Here is a 27983-nt window from a genome sequence, read left to right as displayed (position 1 = left end):
AAGAGAGCATGTTTAGCGGGAGGCGAGTCCGAGAACGGGACGGAGGGGACCTGACGTGGGGCCGTGGGGACCCGGGGCGTAACGGTGATTTGGCCTTAGGGCTGTCACCTCCGAAAACCTCCGTCCGCCCCCGGTGGGGCTCACGCTTGCTGCCTGATAAATGGCTTCGGGGTGGAAGTAGCTAACTGAAGTGTTTGTCTGTGACCGTCGGGGGTGCTGGAATCCCGCGGGCTGGGTGCCTCCTAGGTAAGCGCGGAAGGGGCGAACCCGCCGCGTCCCGAGGGGAAAAGATGCTCTCACGCAGGGAGGGAGGCCCGCGACCCTCGCCTTCCGGGTCCGTTAATTCTTGTCTTCTAGCTGTTAGAAATAAACTTCGGTTTCAAAACATCCATCACTCGTGTTTCCAGGAGTTCTTCGTTTCCTGCGAGCTAATTCCCGTTGGCTATTTAACACTGAACATTCTGTTTTTGAATCCAAGGGAGTCGAAATTTCTTGCCATCCGTGTACCATTTTATTTCATTCCTCGGAATGATGGATTTCCTTTTGGCGATAGGAGCGGAAGTGTTTACGGAAGAAATGGTAAGACCCACGGGATTCGGTTCCGGATAATCCTGTGGTGGAAGTTGGGAGAAGTGGGAAAAAGTTGGGGTGTGTCGGTGATTGTTTGAAGCAGGGTAATGGGTGCATAGGGATTTATTAAATTATTCTACTTTTGTGTCCTTTCGGGAGCTCTCCGCAATAAAAATTCAGACGGCTTTTCTTTCTGCCCTCCTGTGAATTAAAATCAGTGATATTACCCACGTACTGAGAACTGTAATCCAACAGCTTTACCTTGTAGGGTTCGTTTTTGTTTTTTATTACAAGTTTTTGTTTAAATTCGAGTTACTTAACATATGGTAAATTGGTTTCTGGTGTAGAAGTTAGTGTTTCATCACTGACATATAACACCCGGTGTTCATCACAGCAAGTACTCTCCTTAAAAAAATGTCTTTAATGTTTATTTTTGAGCCCCCTCCCCACCCCAGGGGCAGAGAGAGGCGGAGACAGAATCGGAAGCAGGCTGGGCTCTAACCCAAAAACCATGAGATCACGACCTGAGCTGAAGTCTGAGGCCTAACGGACTGAGCCACCCAGGCGCCCACAAGCACCCTCCTTAATGTGTGTCACCGGCTTAGCCCATTCCTGCCCACCTCCCTCCATCACACCTGTTTGTTCTCTATCCTTAGGAGTCTCCTATGATTGGTTTCCTCTGTCCTCTTTGCCCTTTCCCCGTGTTCGAGTGCTTTGTTGCTTATGTTTCATATATGAGTGAAATTGTGTGGGATTTGTCTTTCTCTGACTTATTTCGTTGGAATAAGGGAGAAAATGTTTGGTTAAGCAGTGTTTACTTGAGAAAATTTAATCCTCATTATTGCAAGGGGTAAAGAAAGAGCAAAGCTGACTTAGCCTAGCCATTCTGCAGGGGTACACCAACCTCACAGCATGCAGGGAAATCACAGAGGCTGATGGAGAGGCTGATCTTATGTTCTGCGGCTGCTTCACTTCCGACGGTCAGCTCTCTTGCAAAGGCAGATGCATGCTTTAAAGCTGAGGCAGGATGATATTTTACTCTTCTTTAAATGGAAAACTTTCAGCATTTTAAAGTCGAATTTGATAGTTATTAAGATTATATTAACAGTTGTTATCACTGTTAAACATTCCCAAGGTTATAGCCCAAAGTTAAACATACTAACTTTATAACATTATAGCATGTATTAAGTCCTAGACAGTAATCTTTCCTTTTTAAGTACAAGAAAAAAATCCATTTCCACTGATTTAATTTTAAAAAGAATGTCATGTCATGTATCGAGTAACGCCTATTTCTTTTTAGTTTTTCAAATGTAGATCATATTACTTTATTAAGGTGAATACTTTGTCGATTTCCCAATTATCTAGTCTCTTTTAAAAGAGAGGTAGGTTTAACATAAGAAGTGAAAATGGTAAGTGTATTTCCAAAAGCGAAGGTGAGAAAATGATTAACAATAACAATGTTATTTTAGGAAAAGAGCATGTTGCTACCTCAATAAACTTGTGGTTTATTTCTTTATAATAAATACTGTTCATTACTTTGTTCTCAGGTTTTTCTGGAGGAAAGGGCTGGTTAAAGTTACATATTGGCATTTACAACATTAAAAGTGGATATTCTATTCTTGTTTCTAATACCTCATCTGATGCCTTTAAAAATTTATTGAGCACCTACTATCTGTACTATTTGAGCACCTGCTATCTATACTGTATAACAGCAGGCTTATGAATTGAAAAATATTCTGTGTAGGGAAGTGTTAGGTATTGTGATGTCATAGAGTCTATCCCCATAATAAAAGACTGCACATCAGCAGTACTCTTCCCTTGGTGTTAGTCTCAGATAATTATGTGTACACAATTCCAGGCACATAGTAGGTACTCGGTAAATGTTTTCTAAATCAATGCTGAAGGAATTCACAATAATTATAATAATAGAAAATAATGTGCATTGCCTAAAAAATTATAGAAATGGATTTTATTTAAATTACATATTTAGTAATTTCTCTCTATATGGCTATTATTCCTTTTAATGGAACCTTAACCTATTGTTTTTGTATTACAGTTTTTAAGAGAAATGAATAGAAATAACCCATTTTGAGGAAGCCATGGCAAAATCAATTACCAAACACAGAGTTTGTTCTCGGGAATCTTCAGTATCTTCTCTGTTAGCCAGCTGCAGCCTGAGTGGTAGTAATTCCTCTAACTCTGATGGCTCTTTTCAGTATAAAGATAAACTATATAGTTCTGCCTCTCAGGCTCTACAGGCCTATATTGATGATTTTGATTTAAGCCAAATGTATCCTCGTGCAAGCACTGGAAAGATTAACAATGATAGATGTTCTGCTAATATGCCAGAATTCTCCAACTATGTTTATAAACCAAACAATGGTATGCTTTATTTTTTAAATTTTTTTCCTCCACTGATTTAAAGCATTTGAGAGATGTATTGTAGCCTTGAAAAACTAGATCCTTTTTTTTGTTGTTGTTCCTTTGGGGTAAAAATGACATGTAATATTGAGGTCTGGATGTTTTTCTTAAATGATTCTGTAATTCTCTGGTTCTCAAGGATTTTCAGCTAAGATCTTCTTGTGACCTTGGAGGGGAAGCTGATGAATGTAACTAATAATGGCAGGTTGTTGATCCTAAACCCTTAAGCCATTTTATTTTAGCATAATGGAAAGAGCATTAAACTTGGTGGTTCTAAGTTTCATTAACTAGCTTTATGACTTCAGATAAACCTAACTCTTTCTGAATTTATACTTGATCAATCCCAGTTAATGTGATAAGATTCTGTCTTCGATCTGTATTCTATGGGACGATAATATAAGGTGTTAAGAGTTTTTCCTTGATGCAGCTCCCATGAAGACAAGTTTGGAAAATGCATCTATTGATAACCCAGTTTCACACTTTACTGAGGACTTATGGAAAGGCCCTAGTATGGAAAAAATTTCACTCAACTCTTAGAATTATGTGGGCAATATATATTCCAGAAGAGTCTTAATTAGGACAGCTATTCTCTTTGTGTTAATGCTGTTGCAGGTTTAATAGGCAGATAGCGAATTATTTTTCCACCTAGTTTAATAGTATATTTTTCTTCTGTGTTGCAGCCAGTGTTGAGTGACCAATAATAATGCAGGTATATTAGTGCATTGGATATGTCTAGATGACAAAAAGTTAAATAGTAAATTAAAGAAGAAGGTTCACTTTAAAGGTTAGAAAAAAACTTGTGGAACCTAGTTAAAATAAATTGAAGAGATGTGAGAAAGCACATTGTATTTCATCAACGTATACTGTTTATACTTTCAATTAGACTTTAGTGAAGATAAAGAGAAGCAGCAGAAATGATTCTTAAATTCTTGATTGTCATTTACTATTAAATATTATGAAGTATTGTTATATGTAATAAGGAAAATAAACAGAACTCTGCTTTGTTTTTCAGCTTTTGACAATGTTGATCACAAAAAAAGCTCCTTGTCCTTTTCCTGTAGAAGAAAGACTGTTAATGATATAGACTCCATTAGCCTAACAACTGATGATCTATTAAAACTTCCAGCAGATGGATCATTTTCTTTTGCTTATGTTGGATCAAATCATCGAATTAGCAAGAAAAAGAAGAAATGCATTGGAAAACTGAGTTCATCGGATACTGAAAAGAATAAAAATTTTCAGGAACCCTCTGCTCTCCTGTGCAAGAATAACTTAGTTACTCCTGTTCTATACACAAATATAAATGGAAAGCAATGTGGTAGGCTAAAAAACCCAAAACTTGTGAAGAAGACTAATAAATGCGCTTCTGAACCATCTTTACTTTTTTCTAAGAAATTGTCTTTTGAGGACAGTTCAGAACACAATCTTGAAAAAAATTACCCAAGATGGCTCACTAGCCAGAAATCTGATCTTAATGTTTCAGGGATAACTAGTATACCTGATTTCACCTACCCGGTATGGCTCCACCATCAAGACTTACTACCTGATACAAATAGTCAAAGGATATATGAAATATTTAAAGAAGATCAGTGTTCCCCTAGACATAGTTACCAGGCACAAAGAACTTCTCGGCTTACAAATAAATTAGATTGTTTTGAATATTCTTTTGAGCCCTCAAACACTTCAGATTCCTTGAGGGATGACAAAGGATTAATTAACGGATGTAAATGTGATTCTCAATGTAGCCAGTGTCAATGTGAGAATCCAGTTCTCCCAGGACAAACCAAAAAGCCATTCAGTGGTAATTGCTTTGTTTTGTTTTTAAGAACCAAAGACAGTGCTGTAAATTTGACCTAATGTCTAGGAGCTTTTATGTTATTCTTTTGATGTAATGATCAGATCAGATGATAAATCTTTTGAGCACTTATTGGTCTTCATTTATGTAGCATTTTGTGCCTAGAAAATGTCTTTTCTCCTTTGAAATGTCATTAAAAAATTTTACTGTTACAGATGTGTGTATATTCTAAATTATCTGAATACTTATTTGTTGCCGATGAGATTTTGCTGTGCATTTATTTTTTTCTTGAATTAATTTAATCTTTTAAATTAGGTGACAAAATTGAATTGCTTATCCTGAAGGCCAAGAGAAATCTAGAGCATTGTGCTGATGAGTCACCGAAGTCCATGAAAAAGGATGATAGTCCTTGTTCATTAGATAAACTTGAAGCAGAAAGATCATGGGAAAATATCCCTGTTACTTTGTACGTAAGTTACAATGGAGAAACTTTTTAGTTTTCCAGCTTAAAAATGTCATGTGAACAGTTAATTTATTTTTAAAATAACTCCGTGATAATTAACAGTTGTTGTGACATGTTAATTCTATAGAACATTGCCTTTGTGTTTCTTTGAATTGCATTTTTCACATGTTACCACAAGATGGTGTAATGTTGCATAACCTTGGCACATTATACAACTTTTGTCTTCTTTACACGTTCCTTTTGTTGCACTGTAAAATACTGATTTATGTTTAATATTAAAAATCACAACCATAAACAACTATTTTGCAGATGGGGAAGTGCTATGAAATTCTTGTTGTTTTCCTTTTCCTTTTATATTTTTTCTCCCTCTATATTCTTTCCATTTATGGAATTACGCGATTACCCATTTTTTCCATTAACATTTTATTAGTTGTTATTTTCCTTAAACAGTGGTGCATGTTTTGTTATGGTCTATTGTGCATTTTTGTAGCTTCTAATGTTTTTATTTGTGTGCTTAACCTTGCTATGACAGTGTCTCAGAATAATTTAAACTGTTTACCTGGATACTTATGAATGTTAGTGTGGAGTAAGAATTGAGCTTAGGTAGGAAAGCTTTTTTTCCTTAGCAATATTACATCTGAACTCATAAGAAATGCATTCTTGGTAACCCTATATCCTGCCTTAGCTCTGATAAATTATTATCTTGTGTTGTCTAAACTTTCATTCTATTATACTCTGTTATAGACAGAGTCTTTTAATTCCAGTTTTCAATCACTTCTCAGTTGAACATATTTTTTTTTAATATAGACACTTACTGTAATCCTGGTTTGGAATCGAGCTCTGTTACTTTTTCTGTCTTTGCTGACACCTTGCACAAGTTGAACTGCTTTGTACAAGCTTTTCTTTTGCTTTGTACAAGACCTTATATAAGCTATTCTACTTGGGGTTGTTGTGTGGATTCGTTTGATTAGAAAATATATATAAGGTACATAGGACAATTTCTGACTTATGATAAGCTGTCTTGTAAATTGTTAATAGTGGTGATAATTATCCATAATATTTTTTCCCTCATTTAGCTTCCTTTCTCAATTGTTGGTTCAATAGTATCTTTATTTTTTAAAACTTGGGTTAATAATTAGCTCACTTAATTCTTTTTTATTTAAAAAAAATTTTTTTTAATGTTTTATGTATTTCTAGGAGAGAGAGAGACAGCGTGAGCAGGGGAGGGTCAGAGAGAGAGGGAGTGACAGACTCTGAAACAGGCTCCAGGCTCTGACCTGGCAGTCAGCACAGAGCCCGACGCGGGGCCTGAACCCATGAACCGCGAGATCATGACCCAAGTGAAAGTCGGATGCCTAACCGACTAAGCCACACAGGCGCCCCAGCTCACTTAATTCTTAAACTTAGTTTCTAATTTTCTTGTCAGTTGGTCTTGGTATTTGTAAAGTACCATAGCTATAATACTTTGCTTTCAATTGCAATCAACCAGAATGGCTGAGCAAATAGTACCAGAGGTGTTTAAGAGTAAAATTTTTGAATGCTTTTAGTGTATTACATAATTAGATAATATAATTTATGCTTATATAATTATTATAATTGTTGGTTTGGCCCAGTATCTTGCATATATTGACTTCCAGAAGATTGAATTCATTATGTAATTCAATTCATTACATAAAATGAATGATGGATTGTCAGAAGGAATAGACCTAACTTTAGTGTGATGTAGACAAATTACTGTCAATCTGTCATCAAAACAAAAATTGACTAGGAAGTAGTCAAGGTAGCATACAAAAAGGTAGAACACAAGCACAATCCGAAAATTGCTTTTTTGTCTGTTTAACATTTTTATAATGGAAAATTTCAAAGAAATACAAAAGAATAATATAATGAATCCCTGTGTACTCCATACCCATCTTCCGTAATTTAGTAAATGCTTTTTGATGGTAGTCAATGGATGCACAAACTCTTTTGGTAAAGAATTCAAGAGAAGACTACTTGGGGGTAGGAAAAAGCTCATAGTAAGTTATAAATCAAATGAGTCAATAATGAAATACTGCTAATTATTAAGAAAAAATTAGAATTGTGAATTTGTATGTTATGGAAAGATTCTTAGGTATCTGAGTAAGTACTTACTTGATTTAGAAACACATCTTAAAAAAAATTTTTTTTATGTTGTTTTAAAATTTATTTCTGAGAGAGAGAGAGAGCAGGGGAGGGTCAGCGAGAGAGAGACACACAGAATCTGAAGCAGGCTCCAGGCTCTGAGCTAGTTGTCAGCACAGAGCCCGAGAGAGAGAGAGAGAGAGAGAGAGAGAGAGAGAGAGAGAGCGCGAGCGAGCAGGGGAGGGTCAGCGAGAGAAGGAGACACAGAATCTGAAACAGGCTCCAGTCTCTGAGCTAGCTGTCAGCACAGAGCCCGACATGGGGCTCTAACCCATGAACTGTGAGATCATGAGCTGAGCCGAAGTCAGACACTTAACCGACTGAGCCACTCAGGCGCCCCACACATTTTATATTATGTATAAATAAGAAAGAGAATGACTTTGTTTATTCTCTGTGACTAATAGAATTTGTTTTGGGAAAATTCTGACTTTGGCTGGGGTTTTTCTATTATCCCCTGAAACACCAAGAAAGAAACTAATATTTATTGTGCCACGGACACAGAGCTAATTTATACAATACTTCTGTGAGATAAGTGGGACCGCATATGTAAAACTGAAGTTTAGATAGATAAATTACATAAAGTCATTTAGTGAGAGGAATTGGGGTTTCAACTCAGGAGTTTCAATTTCACAATTGATCGTTTTCCTACTGTGATCTGTCGTCGATGTTAATGCTAGTTCTGGAGAGCGAGTCCTGTTGCTTTGACACGGAAGAGCATGTAACTACCATCCCAGCAGAAACTCCTGTATTTGTGGGGGGTTTTATTACCATTGGGTAACTGTTTATTTGAAAAAATGTACTGCTTATTTCAAATAGATGAGCTTTTGGAGTATAGCCTATAGTTGAAGGCTTATTTGTTTGAGGACTAGTGTTTTGACTTCACAGTTTTTTCTTAAAGCTTTAAAGGAGAAGGACACCTGGGTGGCTTAGTTAGTTAAGCCTCTGACTTCGGGTCAGGTCATGATCTCACAGTTCAGGAGTTCGAGCCCCACGTTGGGCTGTGTGCTGACAGCTCAGAGCCTGGAGCCTGCTTTGGATTCTGTGTTTCCCTCTCATTCTGCCCCTCCCCTGCTTGTGCATGCACGTTTTCTCTGTCTCTCTCAAAAATAAATAACCTTAAAAATATATATATTTTTAAAAAAAGCTTTAAAGGAGAAACAAGGAAATAGGGAGGGTGAGATTCTAGTATCAGTTTCAGGAAATAGGGAATTACCAAGCAAAGTCAATATGAATTGTATTTGCAACAGCTGTTTCTTGGTGATTATTTGTATTTAAATGAGAACCATTCAATTGTAGACTAATTTTTATAAATTGGGAACTTAATTACTGTCTTGTATCCTTAAATCCTATGTAGCAAATCTCCTGTGCCTGTTAACTCTGATGATAGTCCTCAGCAGACTTCAAGGGCAAAGTGTACTAACGAGTTCCTCGATGATTTTTTAAATAATGATAATAAGGTGGGTGAAATTGAATTTTTTAACTTTTTAAAAGGATTTATGACTAATATACAGATTGTAATTTCTGAGTTATTGTTAAAAAACAAAAAATGATTCAAATACCCTCTTCTTCAACACATGCATAAAACCATCACTCCTAGAATTATGGGTAATTTTATTTTAGTATTTTAAGGTAGAGGGACCTGGTATTAAACTCTACAGAGAGCCTAAATTATGTTGGGTTTTTTTTTTTTTTTTTTTTTTTTGGACAGTGTATAAAGCATAGCATTATAAAGTATGTTGTATTTTCCCATAGGATGGTTGATTATTGAGAGTTGTGTTTCTAACTAAGAGAAAGTTATAATTCTCTATAATTAAAAATGTTTTTAATGTTTACTTTTGAGAGAAAGAGAGGGAGACATAGAATCTGAAGCAGGCTCTAGGCTCTGAGCTGTCAGCACAGAGCCTGATGTGGGGCTCGAACTCACGAGCTGTGAGATGATGACCTGAGCCGAAGTCAGATACTTAACCCACTGAGCCACCCAGGTGCCACTATTTTTCTTTAAAAAAATATTTTTTAATATCTATTTATTTTTGAGAGAGAAAGAGAGACAGAGCATGAGCGAGGGAGGGGCAGAGAGAGAGGGAGACACAGAATCCGAAGCAGGCTCCAGGCTCTGAGCTGTCAGCACAGAGCCTGATGTGGGGATCAAACCCACAAACTGTGAAATCATGACCTGAGCTTGATTGACTGAACCATCCAGGTGCCCCATAAATCTCCAATTTAAAATAGGAAAATTATTATCCAATTTTGCAAAATCAGCAAATGTGCATCTTGCAAGTAACCCCAAAATAAAGAATAATGTGTATGTATGCACATAAGAAATTACGTATAATTTGACATAGAAATATAGTCATGGATGTTAAATATTGAAATCATACTTTTGGAATCTTAAAATCTGGAACATTTGGGAAGTTGAACACTCAAAAATTAACTGAAAGTTTTAATAAAAATGAGTTCTTTCAGTAAAATTTACTAGAGAAATCAGAGGCTTTCAGAATGTTTGATCTTAGCACTTTGTTTAAGATACTGTAGCAGATGTTGGGTAAGTGAAGCTTAATTATTAGATATTTGTTTGACATATTTGACTACCAAGCACTTCTTTGGGAACTATATCCCCAGTAGCGAATGAGAGAGGAAATCCTTGTGTTGTGGATCTTTTATTCTACTTAGACAAACTAAACAAGTATATAGTATGTGATACATAAGGGAGTACTATAAGTGGTGAAGAAACGTTAGTTGGAATAGGAAAATATAGGTACAATTTTAGGCAGCGTAGTCAGGAATGACCCTATGTTGTGGTGGTACTTGAGCACAAATGTAAAATGAGTGAGTAAGGCAAGTATTCATGGGGAAATAACTTTATACCTAAAAGTAATAATACAGAAACCCTGAGGCAGAATCGTATTTGGCATGTTTAAGAAATAAGTCCAGTAGTGTAGCTCAATCAGAATGAACAAGGTAAGATGGAGAGATATAGAGGAATATAGATATAGAGGAACCAGATCATGTAGCATGTTTTAAGCGATGGAATGAAGATTTTTATGTTTTATATAAGTGAGATGAGAAGTCACTGGAGGGTTTTGAGTGGAGGAATGAAATGATCAGATCTACATGTTAAAATATAAAATGGTAGCTGTATGGAGCAAAGACTTAAAAGGAGCTGGTGAAGGAGCAGGGAACCTAGTTAGGAGACTTTTGCAGTCTTTCTGGATAGGATTGGCTCAGGTACCACTGTACATTGGTGGTAGTCAGAAATGGGTAGACTTGGCATATATTTTGAAGGTAGACCTAGTAGAATGGAGATAGAATTCAAGAGTGAATCTAAGTTGTTTGAGCCAAGCAGCTAAAAGATTGGGTGATGCCATTTACTTAGGTAAAGAGCACTGGTAGAGAAACAAATTTGTAGAAGTTATTTTAAGTTTGAGATGAATGAATGTTAAATACTAACTAGTGGTCACTTTTCCCCTGACAGTACACACACAGTCTCACTACCAGGGTGTTTTTGTTTTGCTTTTAATAATTTTAGATGCACACAAAATTCCTGTCACCATTCTTTCAGTTTCTCTAATGCTGTCATCTCACATACCATAGTATAGTGATCATGGAAAGGGAATTATCTAAACTATAGACCTTACTCTAAATTCACTAGTTTCTGTACCAATGTCCTGTTCCAGGATCCAACATTGCATTTATTTGTCATGTTTCCTTTTAAAATATTCTTAAAAACATTTTTTTTAATGTTTATTTTTGAGAGAGACCACGTGCAAGCAGGGGAGGGGCAGAGAGAGAGAGACACACACAGAATCTAAAGTAGGCTCCAGGCTCTGAGCTGTCAGCACAGAGCCTGACGTGGGGCTTGAACTCACCATGAGATTGTGACCTGAGCCGAAGTCAGATGCCTAACTGAGCCCCCCAGGCTCCCCAAATTGTCATGTTTCTGTAATGTACTTCAGTCTGTGACAGTTTCTCAGTCTTCCCGTGTCTGTCATGACCTTGACACTGGTGAAGAGTACTGGTTGGTTAGTTATTTTATAGACAGTTCCTCAGTTTGGGTTTGTGTTAAGTTTTCTTATGATCAGAATGAGGTTATGCATTTTGGCAAGAATGTAATAGAAATCATGCTATGCCCTTCTCAGTGCATCATTATCAGAGGGTTCATGTTATAGTGATACCGTTGATTTCCTATATGTGTATTAGTTGGGCTACTGTAATAAATTTGCCATAGACCTGGTGGCTTAAGCAACAGATATTTATTTCTGTAGGCTGAGAAGTCTAAGATCAAGGTGTCTGGTGAGGTCCTGGTTCCCAGTTTGTGGATGGCCATCTTCTCCATATAATCTCCCATGGCAGAGAAGAGGGAGGAAGCAAGCCCTCTTGTGTCTCTTGGATCAGGGTACTGATCCCATTCGTGATTCCTTGTGACCTAATTACTTCACAAAAGTCCTTTCTCCAAATACCATCACATTGGGATTGGACTTCAACATAAGAATCTTAGGGGAACACAAATACTTAGTCCATAGCAATATGTTAATAAAATAATATATTAATATATAAAATTAAGTTAATATTTGTGATGTTAACGTTGAACACTTGGTGTCTACTGGCTGTCATTTTAGTAGAATTATAGTTTCCCCTTGTAATTAATAAATATTTTAGGGGAGATATTTTGAGAGTGCACACATGCACATCTATATTTCCATATGTGTCATATTTTATATGTATGTATAAAATCGTGAGTTCATACTGATACTTTTCACTCCAGTCCTGTATGACTTGTTTTAGCCTTTTTCCTTATTTGTAAGGAATTTCTCCATTGGTAAGAATCCGGACTATTATTATCCGTAATCCCTTAACTATTTGTTCATTCTTAGCATACGTATAGTTTGAAAATTGCTAATCTATATTCCTGTGAGGAACATATTTACTAACTAGGTCACATTATTTATGTATAGTTCTTTTTATCTTTAGCCTTACAGTATCCAGCCAAAGTACTGCTTTCCAAAGTTACATTGGTTAATTATTTTCTTCCCAACCCTTCAGTGTGGTCATGTTGTTCAACTGTAATACTGTTAGGTTGTTCATTTTTTTTTTTTTTTAAATATTTTTATTTATTTCTAGGAGAGAGAGGGACAGCATGAGCAGGGGAGGGTCAGAGAGAGAGGGAGACACAGACTCTGAAATAGGCTCCAGGCTCTGAGCTGGCAGTCAGCACAGAGCCCGACGCGGGGCTCGAACCCACGAACTGCGAGATCATGACCCAAGCGAAAGTCGGACGCCCAACCGACTAAGCCACCCAGGCGCCCCTAGGTTGTTCATTTTTATTGTACATATTGGGTTTAAACCTCATTTGGTTTAGATTATTTGTTTTTTGAATATGTGAAACATTACTATAGTTCTGAGAGAGCTATACAAAAAGATATACTTGAAGATATTCACTATCAGGTTTTAATGACAAGTCTCAGGACAACTCTGTTAGACACTAACATTTATTAAATATTCACTAGTGAATTGCACAACTAGTTTATATAATCTGTTTCATAGTTTTCTTTTTGGAACTCTGTTCACTAGTTTGCAGGAAAAATCCACTCCAGGCTTTTGTAACCCTTATGGTTGGCATCAGAAAACTAGAAATTTTGTTGTCTTTCTAATGTTTATTTTTTTTAAGCCAGTGGCTGCATGCACATAATTTAGAGATAATGTCTCAGGTGCTGTCTGCAGGAGTCGGGAGTATAAGGCTAATTGAATCCTTAATCCTTGTTTATTTTTCTTTACTTTTATTATTTTTTTAAACATTTATTTTTGAGAGAGAGAGCACAAGTGAGTGTGAGCATGAGTGAGGGAGGGGTAGAGGAGGAGGAACAGAGGATCTGGAGCAGGCCCCAGGCTCCACATTGACAGCAGAGAGCCCAATTGCAGGGCTCTCAAACTTGTGTACCATGTGTTCATGACCTGAACCAAAGTCAGAGGCTTAACCAACTGAGCCATTCAGGTGCTCCTATTTTTCTTTATTTTTTAAACTTTAGTGAAATATGTGTAACATAATGTTTACTATTTTAACCATTTTTAAGTATACAGTTCTATGTAGTAAGTACCTTCACATTGTTGTGCAGCCATCACCACTGTCCACGTTTAGAATGTCTTCATCTTCCCCAACTGAAACTCTGTATTTATTAAATACTAACTCCCCATTCCTCTTTTGCCCCACCTCTGGCTTGCACCATTCTACTTTCTTTCTGTATGAATTTGACTACTCTAGGAACCTTGTGTGCTTTCTTAGTCAGCTGTGCTAACAAATACCATAGTGGCTTAAACAGTAGAAATTTATTTCTCGCAGTTCTGGAGTTTGGGGAATCTAAGATCACAGTTCTAGCTGGATCTAAGATCAAGGTTCTAGTTGATTCTGTTCCTGATGAAGGCTCTCTTCCTTGCTTGCAGGCAGCTGCTTTCTCACCGTGTCCATCCATGGCCTTTCCTCGAGTTCTTAGGTGTCTCTTATTAGAAGGATGACAATCCTGTGGTATCTGGGCCCTACCCGTATGAGACATTTAACCTTAATCCCTTACGGCCCTATCTCCAAATACAGCTGCATTTGAGGTTAGGGCTTCAAGAATTTTTGTTGGGAGGGGCACAATTTAGTCCATAGCATCATATAAGAAGAACCATACAATATCTGTCCTTTTGTGACTGGCTTATTTCACTTAACCTAATGTCTTCGAGGTTCATCCATGTTGTATCATGTGTCAAAATTTCCTTTCTTTCTTAGACTGAATAATACTTCATTATATGTACTATGTTTTGTTTACCCATTCATCTGTGATGGATACTTGGGTTGTTTCTACCCTTTGTGTATTGTGAATAAGGCTGCTGTAAATATAGGTGTGTAAATAATCTGTTTTGAGTCTGTACTTTTATTTATTCTAGATATATAACCAGAAGGGGATCTTAGGGTAATTCTGTGTTTAATTTTTTGAAGAATTGCCATAGTGTTTTCCACAGCATCTGTACTGTTTTACTTTTCTATATCCCATTTCTTATATTCTATTCATGTAACTGTGGAGAGTATGCTTAACTTTGAACCTCTTCACTAATGAGAGCCTATTTTTAATATTCTTGTGCTTGTCAACAACTTCCTCTAGACTTGAAGTTTAAATAGTATGTGAATTATATCATCTATACTGAAATATATTATGAGGCCTCTTTGTCATTATGTGGTAGTTACCAGGATACAGCAACTCATTTGAAAGATATAAAAATAATAGTTTGGTAAGAAGACTTTAAAAGAAGTTTTAAAAAATATCCCTTTTAGAGTCTCTTAAAAGAATCCTGATCATGTTACGTAGTACTGTTGCCTTCTTTGGATGCAGGTAGGATCAGTTGATAATTGAGGTTTGAGTGTTTTTTACATAGCAAGGAATGTGTGACCAATGACTAGGTGAAAAACTAGCATTTTCTGTGTGAAAACATTTAGAAGTATTTAGAGAATGCTGTATTTGAAATTCTGGTTCTTTAGCTAATAACCAGCTTTATTTACATACCTGAAAAAGAGCATGTTGGCCTACCTGAGCTCTGAGGACCTTTCATTTCTAAAAAATCTGTGATTTTTAAATCCATAAATGAAAGTATCGCAAATGTGAACATGTCCTGTTCATTTGAAAAGAGCAGGAACTAGAAAGGATGTGCCAAACTTTACGGTTGCCAGTTACCTGGCAACTGGGTAAGGGGAGGGGTTGGGTTACAATTTTGACTTTTCAAAACACATTATTGCCTTGTATTGTTTGAATTTTTGCATTTTATATTGGGGGGGGGAATACAAAATAAAACTTTTTTTCCTCCCTGAATTTGCTTGGTTAATCATTGATCTGTTTTAATGTCAGAGCTGTACCCTTTCTGGAGGGAAACATCATGGTCCTGTTGAAGCCCTGAAACAAATGTTGTTTAATCTTCAAGCAGTACAAGAAAGTTTTAATCAGAATAAAACAGCAGATCTGAAAGAAGAAATTAAGCAAGTAAGCACAGACTTGATTTATGAATTGAGATCTGTGAATGTGAATTAAGATCTGTGGGGATATATGATTCCTTCTCACAATTTTCTTTCAGTTTGACCTCTAGTTTTATGTTAATAAGCATGCTGCATAACACATATTCTAGAGTTGTAGTATTGTTATTCTTTTCAAAAAGTAACTTACTCAGATTTAGTACTATTACATTTCTGTAGCTGTGTACCCCTGAGTGGATTATTCTCTTTATTGTTATAAATACAGCATCTTATTTAGATATGACAGTGTTAGAGCTATAGTTATGGGAGGATTGTAGGAGTTGCTTTTTAATGCTCTACAAAATTATTTGTATAACCCAACTTTTTGTATTTATATTTGGAAATCCTTTTCAACCTTAGACTTCTCTTCATAAACTTTGTGTTCTGAAATTTTATTTTGTTACCATGTGTTTGGCTTTTCTTAGTTAATGTAAAATCTTATTTAAAAACCATTGTGTTTTTATGTATTTCCTAGGAATTTCAAAATCTCTTTATGGTTTGGGCTACTATTTTGTAAGCGTTGAATTTTCTTCACAGTAGTACAGTGTTTACATAGAGTTTATGTTCTCACAAGTCTGATTGGTTTTTAATTTAATTTTTGATTTTTTTTATTTTTGAGAGAGAGACAGAGACAGCATGAACAGGGGAGGGTCAGAGATAGAGGGAGACATGGAATCTGAAGCAGGCTTTAGGCTCTGAGCTCAGCACAGAGCCTGACGTGGGGCTTGAACCCACAAACCATGAAATCATGACCTGAGCTGAAGTCGGACGCTCAACCGACTGAACCACCCAGGTGCCCCTCACAAGTCTGATTGTTAATTCTAATTCTGCCACTTAACTAGCAAGTGCAATATTTGTACAAATCTCTTAACCTCTTTAGTTTCATTTTCTTCTGTAAAATGTGGTTGTTGAAAAGGTAAATTGAGACCAACTATGTGAAGTACTTATATAGAGCTTGACACCTGATTAAAACTTAATAGCTGGTAAATACTTAATAAATATTTTGTCATTGTTTTGTTCTTATTCACTAGAGCTTTATGAAATTCAGTTTAAATGATAAATGAATGGATCAGCTCTTAGAAACTGTCAAGTCTGAATTGTATTTCTCTATTTTTTCTATACTTAATGATTAGTACGTTAACATATAGTGTATAATGTATCCTTTATCCCCCTCCTGTTCTAGATATCACTGAGATGTAACCTTGTTCATTACAGTTATAATTTCAAGCCAAGGTTTTATTGTTATTGGACATACGTTTAGAAGCACACTTGAAAGATGAATAAGTAGTAGTTTTATTTTTAGAATAAAGAAAATATTTAATGCTTTACTTAAAATTATTTGCTAGATTTATTTCCTTGGAAATGCAGACAGTTTTTTAATGTTCTTATTTTTCACATACTAAGTAGTACTTAAGTTTATAGTTATATATTTTCAATATTATATTTGGTGTTTTTAATAGGTTTCAGAAGACAATTTCTCTCAATTACAATTGAAGGAAAGTATGGTTCCTATTACTAGGTCTCTTCAAAAGTAAGTATTCTCTACTAATTTCTGAAGATGTTATGGATACAAATCCATTTTAGCCTTCTCTTTGAAAGCAGAAGATTATAGGAGAAATTAAGTAGTTCTAAGAATAGATAGACTTGATATTTTAAAAAATATTTATTTTTAATTTGCATCCAAGTTAGCATGTATTGCAATAATGATTATAGGAGTAGAATCCAGTGATTCATCCCCTACATATAACACCCATTGCTTATCCCAAGTGTCTTCCCTAGTGCCCATCACCTATTTAGCCCATCCCCCCTTCCACAACCCCTCCAGTAACCCTCTGTTCTCCATATTTAAGAATCTTATGTTTTGTCCCCCTCCTTGTTTTTGTATTATTTTTGCTTCCCTCCCCTTATGTTCATCTGTTTTGTATCTTAAATTCCACATATGAGTGAAGTCATATGATATTTGTCTTTTCTCTGACTAATTTTGCTTAGCATAATACCCTCTAGTTCCATCCATGTTGTTGCAGATGGCAAGATTTGCCAAAAAGATTGCCGAGTAATAGTCCATTGTGTATATATACCACATCTTTATCCATTCATCTGTTGATGGACATTAGGACTCTTTCCATACTTTGGCTATTGTTGATAGTGCTGCTATAAATATTGGGGTGCATGTGCCTCTTTGAAACAGCACACCTGTATCCTTTGGATAAATACATATTAATGTAATTGCTGGGTCGTAGGGTAGTTCTACCTTAAATATTTTGAGGAACCTCCATACTGTTTTCCAGAGTGGCTGCACCAAAGTTTGCTTTCCTACCAGCAGTGCAAAAGGGTTCCTCTTTCTCTGCATCTTCGCCAACATCTGTTGTTGGCTGAGTTGTTAATTTTTAGCTGTTCTGACTGGTGTGAGGTGGTAACTCATTGTGGTTTTGATTTGTATTTCCCTGACAATGAGTGATGGTGAGCACTTTTCCATGTCTATTCATGTCTTTTGCCCATTTCTTCACTGGATTATTTTTTTGGGGGGTGTAGAGTTTGATAAGTTCTTTATAGATTTTGGATAGTAACCCTTTTTCTGATATGGCATTTGCAAATATCTTCTCCCATTCTGTTGGTTGCCTTTTAGTTTTGCTGATTGTTTCATTTACCGTGCAGGAGCTTTTTATCTTGATGAGGTCCCAGTGGTTCATTTTTGCTTTTGTTCTCCTTGCCTCCTGAGACATGTTGAGTAAGAAGTTGCTGCACCTAAGGTCACAGAGGATTTTGCCAGCTTTCTCCTCGAGGATTTTGATGCTTCCTGTCTGTTTAGGTCTTTCATCCATTTTGAGTTTATTTTTTGTGTATGGTGTAAGAAAGTGGTCCAGGTTCAGTCTCCTACACTTTGCTGTCCGGTTTTCCCAACACCATTTGCTGAAGAGACTGTCTTTATCCCATGGGATATTCTTTCCTGCTTTGTCAAAGATTAGGTAACCATACATTTGAGGGTCCATTTCTGGGTTCTCTATTCTGTTCCACTGATCGGAGTGTCTGTTTTTGGCTAGTACCATACTGTCTTGATAATTACAGCTTTGTAATACAGCTTGAAGTCCAGAATTCTGACGCCTCTAGCTTTGGTTTTCTTTTTCAGGATTGCTTTGGCTTTTGGGGTCTTTTCTGGTTCCATACAAATTTTAGGATTGTTCTAGCTCTGTGAAGAATACTAGTGTTATTTTGATAGGGATTGCATTGAATATGTAGATTGCTTTGGGTAGTATCGATATTTTAACAGTATTTGTTCTTCCAATCCATGAGCATGGAGTGTTTTTCCTTTCTCTTTCTGTGTGTGTGTGTGTGTGTGTGTGTGTGTGTGGTCTTCAGTTTCTTTCATAAGCATTCTATAGTTTTCAGTGTATAGATTTTTCATTTCTTTGGTTAGGTTTATTCCTAGTATTTTATGGTTTTTGGTGCAATTATAAATGGGATCGATTCCTTGATTTCTTTTTCTGCTGCTTCATTATTGGTATATGGAAATGCAAGCAATTTCTGTGCATTGATTTTATATCCAGTGATTTTGCTGAGTCAATGTATCAGTTCTAGTAGTGTTTTGGTGGAATCTTTTGGGTTTTTCATATAAAGTATCATGTCGTCTGCAAAGAATGAAAATTTGATTTCCTCCTTGCTGATTTGGGTGCCTTTTATTTCTTTGTGCTGTCTGATTGCTGAGGCTAGGACTTCTGATACTATGTTGAGTAACAGTGGCGAAAGCGGACATCCCTTTCGTGTTCCTGACTTTAGGGGGAAAGCTCTCAGTTTTTCCCCATTGAGGATAATATTATTAGCGTTGGGTCTTTCGTATATGGCTTGTATGATCTTGAGGTATGATCTTTCTATCTCTAACTTTCTTGAGGGTTTTTATCAAGAAAGGATGTTGTATTTTATCAAATGCTTTCTCTGCATCTATTGAGAAGATTGTGTGGTTCTTGTCCTTTCTTTTATTAATGTGATGTATCACATTGATTGATGTGCAGATATTGAACCAGCCCTGCATCCCAGGTATAAATCCTACTTGGTCGTGGTGAATGATTCTTTTAATGTACTGTTGGATGAAGTTGGCTCATATCTTGTTGAGAATTTTTGCATCCTATACTTGATATTTTTAAGCTTCATGGAATATATTATTTAATCCTGAACTTTTCTCTTAAACTTGTGCTATTTCCTATTAATATGTTATTAAGACCTAATGAGATAATCTTAGTCACCTAAATATAACTGATATGAGTGGCTTAGATTTTCTTTTCATTTGAGTAATAGCAATAATTTGACATAGTTGGTATGGATATCCTGGAAGAACAATTTGTTTATAAAATGTGTTTTTATGTATTTCCTCTAGAATAAATATAATAATGATAAATGTGTCATTATTTGACATATCTCTACAGAAACCTAAAGTGGGCATAATGTCCTGGATATAAAGATAGGTCTAAATGTCTTAAGTATGTTAATCTGTTTTCTTAGTTACATTATCTTAGCAAAAATGTGGAGATAGATACAAATCTTTCCTATGGTCATGGTATTGGCAGAGGAAACGGTATTTATTTATGGATTTGGTTGTGTGAATATGAAGCGCCCTCAGAAAGTGGAATACTGAACTTTAGGAAATGCTAAGATTGAAATTTTTTACTTTAGTAATTCCATTTCACTTGGCAAGAAGTGGGCCTATACAAATCTTGTCTACTTTGTCCTTTCAGAATGTGGTTAGAATTCAGTTATCTAAGGAAGTAGTGGAAAAGTGAAACACTAGACATGTAAACTTATGACTCTAGTTGTGATATTTATGTGTACGTATGTGTATACACACACACTTTTTAAAAAATTTCCATAGTTTAAAAATATATGTATGTATGACTTTTTCCCCTCGACTTTGTAATTTATAATTTTCTGGATGGAAATAATGCCTTACTTTATAGCTTGCCATAGTATTTGGGTATAGTGTTCCTATCTAGTAGGAGTCGGTGAATAATGATAATAACTAACATTTATTGAACACTTACCAGGTATCAGTGTTCTTAGTGCTTTTGAGTAATTCATGTGATCTTTACAACCCTATGAGGTTAAGTACTATTATTATTTTCATAATTCAGATCAGATAATAAAGATCAAGTAATTAATTTGGCCCAAGGCTACATAGCTAGTAAGAAGTAGCACTGGGATTCAAATCGGATGGTCTGATTCTACAGCCTATGTTCTTAACACTCCTCTTATTAATGATAGTGGTACATTATCCATGCAGATTAGTGTAGGGCCTCAGTTGATTATTTAGGATAAAGACCTCATTCTGCTTTAAAATTTAAAATAAAACGACCTCAAGATTTCCATGTTTCTTAAAAGCATTTATGTTGAACTTGTGTCATAGACTTAAATGTGTTTCCAAAGTACATATCCTGGAAGATGCTTTTTCTTGGTGAAAATAAACACTGGGCCATAAGTAATTAAACGACCACAAAAATTGATATTGATTGTAGGCACTTTTACCATTAGCTGAGAATATTTTTTAACTTTTTTTTTTTTACATTTATTTATTTTTGAGAGAGAGAGAGACAGAGCACAAGTGGGGGGTGGGGCAGAGAGAGAAGGAGACACAGAATCTGAAGTAGGCTCCAGGCTCCAAGCTGTCAGCACAGAGCCTGATGCGGGGCTCAAACTCACAAGCCCTGAGATCATGACCTGAGCCAAAGTCTGATGCTTAACTGACTGAGCCACCCAAGTGCCTGAATTTTTTTCTTTAATAGTAGTAACTTTTTTTCTGGCTTAGACGATCAGTAATCTTGCCTACATATAAAATGCCATTTTCAAAGAGTAAGATTCATGTTTGTTAGATGGCTGTTAGCTGTTGCTTCTGTTGGATTAGCTGGTGCAATCTTAATTTGGCTTTTACTTTACATTTCAAAATTACTATCAGTAAGGTACTTGTACTGATATGAAAGTAAGTGTAAACTTTTAAAAGTATGTTAGTACATGTTTTCTTTAGTTTTAGTCTGTAGATTATTTTAAGGACAATTTGAAATTCAGATTGTTCTGGTTAGATTTATGGACATCTTTTCATATTTTAAAATAAATAGACTCCGCTTTTTCAGAAGTTGCAGATTGTACCTTGGATACTTTGATGACCTTTTCTAGCATGAAAGTCCTATTAATGTCTCTCCCTTTCCCTCAAATAGGAGTTCTTGTTTTTAACAGTTTGATTGCTAACAGTTTTAAAATGTTTTTCATTAGGCTGAAGAAACAGTAAGCTCTTACTATGGGTTCCGTTTACTCTGTGGGATGCTCGGTTTTCTTATGTTCTTTCTTTAGAAATAATTGCTTTCTAGGAAGACTCATTGGACCTGAAGTAGAGTAGAGACTGAGTAGCTTAAGATGTTATTTTTTTCAGAGGGATATTTCTTGTAATAGAAATCTAAATTGTAATTGTTTTGTATCTTTATAATTCTAAGCTTTGTCTTATACATTCACATATTAGGATGTTGATAAAAACTTATTAACTGAAATCTCTGTGTGAGAAATTTGTCATCTTTAAGCAAATGAAAAAATTGTAGTTTTTGAGCAGGGGCCTTTTCTAGAACCTTGTATGTCATTTAAGCCACCAGCTACTCTGTCTAGGCTGGCTGTGAAGAATGAGCAATAATTACAGTGCTCATACACTATAAAGGTGAGCAGTTGGAGACTATTGCAGAATTATCCGTCATCCAAAAATAATTTGTATTGGTTTTGGAGTATGTTGTTTTATATACAATTTGGAAATGAATGTGTAAGATTTTGTAGTTTTCAGTACTAAAGGCCATGCCATGAAGATTTAGTGATAGCTAGAAAGTTGTCCTGTTTCTCACTTCTCTTTTCCTGCTCAATTTTCTGGTCTTCATTCTATACTAGAGATAGACAGAATTACCTCTCAGATTTGTAAAACATGATCCTGGAGGAATAATTTTTCTTTATACTAATGTACTCTACTAAGATCTAGAGAGTGGTAGGCAGTTTGTTTAGTTGTTGCTGGATATGAGGCTGAAACATAATACCCAAGAGCACCCAGTATAGCAGTACTAATAGAGGCAAGTACTACCAGAGGCAAGATATCACTGAGTAAATTAAAATACAGTTTAATTACTTTAATATAATCAGTCTGTTATTGAGTTTCTGTGGGTTCATTGATAGATACATTCTCATAATAAGACAGAAGGTTTTTTTTTTTTAATTTTTAAAAATTTATTTCTGAGAGAGAGCGCGAGCATGAACAGGGGAGGGTCAGAGAGAGAGAGGGAGACACAGAATCTGAAACAGGCTCCAGGCTCTGAGCTAGCTGTCAGCACAGAATCCGATGTGGGGCTCGAACCCACAAACTGTGAGATCATGACCTGAGCCGATGTCGGATGCTTAACCGACAGAGCCACCCAAGGCCCTGTGACAGGAGTTTTTTAAATTTCAGTTTTTAAGATGAATGACTATTTGGTATTTTAACGTAACTCTCAAACTGATATTTTTTTCATTAGCTTGCTTTCTCACTTTTTTAGAAAAGAAACTCAAGAATAATTTCCTTCTATTATTTTATCCTGTGCTTCTCCCTACACATACCTTTGAAATAGCAAATCACTTTTGGTGGCCTCTTCTCTAAGTAGATTGATTGGCTTGTTCTTAGCAGGGCAGATAGAGGTTGAATGAACGGAAATGAAAGCTGATTGTGTAGCTGAGGAAGGGGGACTGAAGAGTTCACATTACTGCTTAGCTTTTTCATTCATCCTCATCATACCACACCCCTCCCTTCCCTTCCCATCCTTCTTCTTTCTCCCTAACATTTGCTTTAAAGACCTAAAATAGGACTAGAACGGAAACCAGTTATATTGAGTTATGGTTATGAAAATATTTGAATAAATTTCTAATTGGCAGCATGTGCTTCTTTGTTGATACATTTAAAGAAGACATTTAAAATATAGGTAAGTTAAAAATAATTTTGTAAAATGGCTTTGTGCATAACTTGTGTGAAAGCAGTATACCATAATGTGGTCTTTTCCCTAACCTTCACATGTTGATCAGGAAACCGAGAAAGGGAATATTGGAAAGCGTCAGTGGGTCACCAGTGAGGTGTCACTGTTTGGTGGATGAACAACAAGGCTCAAAGTTGTCTAATAGTTGGCCAGTTATGTCATATGAACTTTGGGATTGTAGACAGAAGGGCTTCATTATATGTGTTCTAGCAATGAGTTTAATAACTTATGTAATTTTGTAATTATTACATAGCTATTGTAATTTCAAAGTAGTGTGAATATAAAAGAAATTTTTAGATACCTTCAATGACTGTAATGTGATAGAAAAGATCTCTGATTTCTATGGCATATGCGGTCACAGAGTTGGCTCTGTTGCTCGCATTCATAATGGAAGGAAATGCTAACTTACAGATAGTATTTAGTGAAAATAAAGGTGAGAATATTTTCCCCCCATTCAGCTTTGTAGATGCTGTAAATGCAAGGGATCTGTGGCCTCAGAGTTGTAAACAAATTCTAGCCACTTGTCTCTCCCTCCCTCTTTGTCCCTTCCTCTCTTTCTATCCTCTTCTCTCCCTCTCTCCCTCCCTCCTTTCCTTGCTCTCTTTCTAACCTCCTTCCCTTCCTCTCTTTCTTCTTTCCTTACTATTTTAGTTTTTTTTTTTTTTTAATGTTTTATTTATTTCTGAGAGAGAGAGAGACAGTGTGAGTAGGGAAGAGTCAGAGAGGGAGACACAGAATCTAAAACAGGCTCCAGGCTCTGAGCTGGCTGTCAGCACAGAGCCCCAAGTGGGGCTCGAACCCATGAACCATGAGATCATGACCTGAGCCGAAGTCAGATGCTTAACTGACTGAGCCACCCAGGAGCCCCATTCCTTCCTATTTTACTTTTAAGCAATCTCTGCACCCAGTGCAGATCTTGAACTCACAATCCCGAGATCAGGAGTCACAGGCTCCACCAACTAAGCCAGCCGGGTGCCCCTCTTTCTTTTGAATCATATGTTGTTAAATAATAAGCCTGACAAGAAAAAGGTAGATCTAAGTCAAAAACTTACAGATTATCATCTTTCTCATAAATGTGTTTCTAGGAAGAAAATAATTTTTTAGGTAAAGAGATTTTACTATAGGATGTAGAAATGATAGAATCTAGTTAATTTTACCTCTGATTGCATAGTAACTTTGGGGGAGTTTTTGTCCTTTAGTTGATGAAGATAAGAACCTTAAAAATTAACTGAAGTTGCCAAAAGGGTGGCAAAATCCAGATTCTTAATACATTTCAGTAAAAGTGTCCAAGAAGCAGAGTACAGGGAAATAGATATAATGTAATTAACAGTACTAGATTCTTCCATCTTCTTATCGTGGGTAAAGTGGAAGGTGTATTTTACGTAATACACATTGACTGAACCTGTGTTAGAGACTGTAGAGCAGAGTATTATAGTCACCACCTTTCAGCTCACCTTAGAAATAGTAATTTCTGTTAGTAAACACACTAGTACACATCATAATTGTTATATTGTTTTCTTGGTCCCTTATTAATAAGAGATCTGAAATATGGTTGATTGACATGAGTGGGACATAAGGTTCTGAATGAATAATAGGGAGGAAGAACTGGAAGAATATTTTTAGAGGAAGACTAGAAAGTTCAGGGCTTCTCTTTTCTTGGTTTGTTTAGGAGTGATTAAATTTTAGCTTTGTTTTAGAGAAAACAAAAAAATCAGGTTGCTGATATAATACCACATAGTTGTCATTTGTTTCCCCCCATGTTCAATAAAAATGAGTTTTCTTCAACTGTGACTGATTTTTCAGAGCTTTTTAAAAACTTTTTAGCTATCTTAAATGTACATCTTAATGAATATAGTTTCTTAAATAAGATACACCATATTCCAAAAGAAAAGGTGTAATTTCAGTTACTGTGAAAATGACATGAAAAAATTGTCTTGTTAAGTATGATACAAATAAACCTATTATTAAAGTTCTTGGCAGACTTTCAAAAAAAGTCTTGAATGTCAAAAAAATACATTTTTAAAATAAATGTTTATAGAATTTAAATGAATTATTTTAGCCTTCAGTTACTCAGATCTCAAGATTTTATAAAGAAAAATTCTAAATGTTTGATATTTATTTTATAAATTCATTTCTCATACTAATTTTGAAGTTAATAAACAATGTAATCACCATTTGTTGCTGTCTGCATTGTATGTTCAGTCTTTAATACTGGTTTATAATGTGTTTTATACTTTTTAATGAAGGGCTTTGCACCATTTATCTCGCCTGAGAGACCTGGTTGATGATACCAGTGGGAAACAGTCACCGAAAATGTGAAGAGGAAAATAAAACATTCCAACCAATAAATAGTCACCACAGAACAAAAATGTATTTTTTCCTATTGTTTAAAGTGACAAAGAAATTATAAGTCATACATTATTCTGTGTTTGGTTCAAGTATTATGTTTTTTTTTTTTTTAAACAAACTTGAAAATGTGCATAGATTTTGTGACCTATTCTCATTTTATGCCAAAATGCCAGAATGAACTTGAAGGATCCACGCTGTGTCCTACAGTCTGATTTTGGTTTTCAGGCCAGCAAATGTCCTCTATTCAAAGATTTCTGTTCTTGAAACTTACATGGACTTAATCTTACTGAGCATCCTCATCATTTTATCATCGGTTTCTGGATTATTAAGAAACTCTTCTTGGTTTCTATCCAAAATCACTTAAGTAGACTTTTTGATAAAATCAACGTCTACTTTTAAGTAGCTTAAAGTGGGGGGCGCCTGGGTGGCTCAGTTGGTTTAAGCGTCCGAACTTCAGCTCAGGTCATGATCTCACAGTTTGTGGGTTTGAGCCGTGCTTTGGGCTCTCTGCTGACAGCTAGCTCAGAGCCTGGAGCCTGTTTCAGATTCTGTATCTCCTTCTCTGACCCTCCCCTACTCATGCTCTCTCTCCCAGAAATAAATAAAAACATTAAAAAAAATTAAGTAGCTTAAAGGAATATGAAAGTCATTATGGTGAATCTTATACATATAGAAGTATGTTACTTTTAATTTTCATAAGTATTTAAGATATGTTCTATTTGCAAATAACATTAATTTAGTAATGGGGTGATGCACTGCTAAAAGGAATGTTGTTTTATGTTGTGAAATCAAAGAGAAAACCTCTTAATTGTTTTGATTTTGATTCTGTGTAAGATGATCTTGACAGTTTACAAAGCATTTTGGTGTTGTATATTTGAGAATTTAATATTTTGATACTAGATTATTTCTCCGACTTTAGTTTTGGGGTTACCTCAAACTAATAAAAGCTGTGAGATCAGTGACTAATTACTTTATGCAGTTTGATAAGTAAACTTAAAAAGAATATGGAAAATTCAAAAGCAACTCTGTATTATAAAGCTGTTTTGTAAGAACTGAACTTTCTTTAAAGCAATATGTAGTCTAAAGTCTGTCTCTAGCTGGGACTGAACTGAGCTCTGCAATTTTGCATTTTCTACCAAGTAAATTTCTTTTTTTTTTTTTTTAATTTTTTTTTTTTTTTTTTAGGGTTTTTATTTATTTCTAGGAGAGAGAGAGAGAGACAGCGTGAGCAAGGGAGGGTCAGAGAGAGAGGGAGTCACAGACTGAAACAGGCTCCAGGCTCTGAGCTGGCAGTCAGCACAGAGCCCGACGCGGGGCCCGAACCCACGAACCGCGAGATCATGACCTAAGCGAAAGTCGGACACTTAACCGACTAAGCCACCCAGGCGCCCCTCTACCAAGTAAATTTCTAATAAGCAAGGAAACATCCTTACCAACAACACTAGGAATTAAGTCATAAAGCATGTTTTAAAAGCCTGATGAAAGAAGGTCTACATGTTTATACAAAAAGTACAAATTAACATGCCCAGATTGTAACATCTTTGTTAGGTAGCTTTACATCAAATAGGAATTTCTAAGTACATTGTGTTAAAGAATTTTTCCCCCCCAAATTTATAGACCTTTGCTATAGAGCTTACACATCAAAGACTATAGAATGAAGGCTGTCACTTTTTTCTCAACCAGGGAGTCGCCACCATGCAGTTGTTTTGCCCAGTTTGAGAGTCACTTGCCATTAAGTTTGTTTTGTTTAGTCTGTGGAGGTATTTCCACACCAACATTCTATTTTCTGATTATGATCTTCTGTTTCAAAACAAACAGTTTGCATACAGTCAAACAAGGCATTACTTTGATGAAAGTATGACTGGATGTTAAAAATGCAGATTTTTAAGTGGATGAATATGAAGTGGATCTGGGATGATCATGTTCCAGGCTTAGCCAAATCTTCTGTTAGACAGTCTAATGAAGGCAGAGGAGATGAATATATATCATCAATAATTAACTTCTAATCGCATATATGTTCATCAGACCTAGTATTTAGTATTTGCCTAAAAAGCATTTCCAAAGAGATTCTGCTATAATGACTGAATAGCACTGATTTGATTAATGCTGCCATTTGTAAGAAAATAGCTTCAATGCTAAATAAGAGAAGCCTTCTAAATTTTTATAACTAATATT

General features: G+C 35.8%; 1 protein-coding gene across 3 annotated transcripts; it reads left to right on the top strand.

The window, feature by feature from the left end:
* Window positions 1–509: 509 nt before the first annotated feature.
* CUNH18orf54 (chromosome unknown C18orf54 homolog) lies at window positions 510–26266 on the top strand. 3 transcript variants are annotated; one of them, XM_039255252.1, is made up of 8 exons: window positions 510–579; window positions 2627–2952; window positions 4004–4309; window positions 5102–5252; window positions 8767–8869; window positions 15287–15418; window positions 16908–16978; window positions 25706–26266. In XM_039255252.1, the coding sequence occupies exons 2-8, from the start codon at window positions 2670–2672 to the stop codon at window positions 25776–25778; spliced, it is 1119 nt and encodes a 372-aa protein (XP_039111183.1). In that variant the 5' UTR covers window positions 510–579; window positions 2627–2669; the 3' UTR covers window positions 25779–26266. The 3 variants fall into 3 exon arrangements, with proteins under 3 accessions (XP_039111183.1, XP_039111181.1, XP_039111182.1); XM_039255250.1 differs by having other exon boundaries at window positions 4004–4792; XM_039255251.1 differs by lacking the exon at window positions 510–579 and adding an exon at window positions 1918–2435 and having other exon boundaries at window positions 4004–4792.
* Window positions 26267–27983: the final 1717 nt, after the last annotated feature.

The sequence above is a fragment of the Hyaena hyaena genome, unplaced genomic scaffold (assembly GCF_003009895.1).
Source record: "Hyaena hyaena isolate Hyena2069 unplaced genomic scaffold, ASM300989v1 scaffold_523, whole genome shotgun sequence".
In the NCBI taxonomy this organism is placed as follows: domain Eukaryota; kingdom Metazoa; phylum Chordata; class Mammalia; order Carnivora; family Hyaenidae; genus Hyaena; species Hyaena hyaena.
Note: the sequence above shows the minus strand (reverse complement) of the source record. Positions and strands in the feature narration are given on the sequence as shown.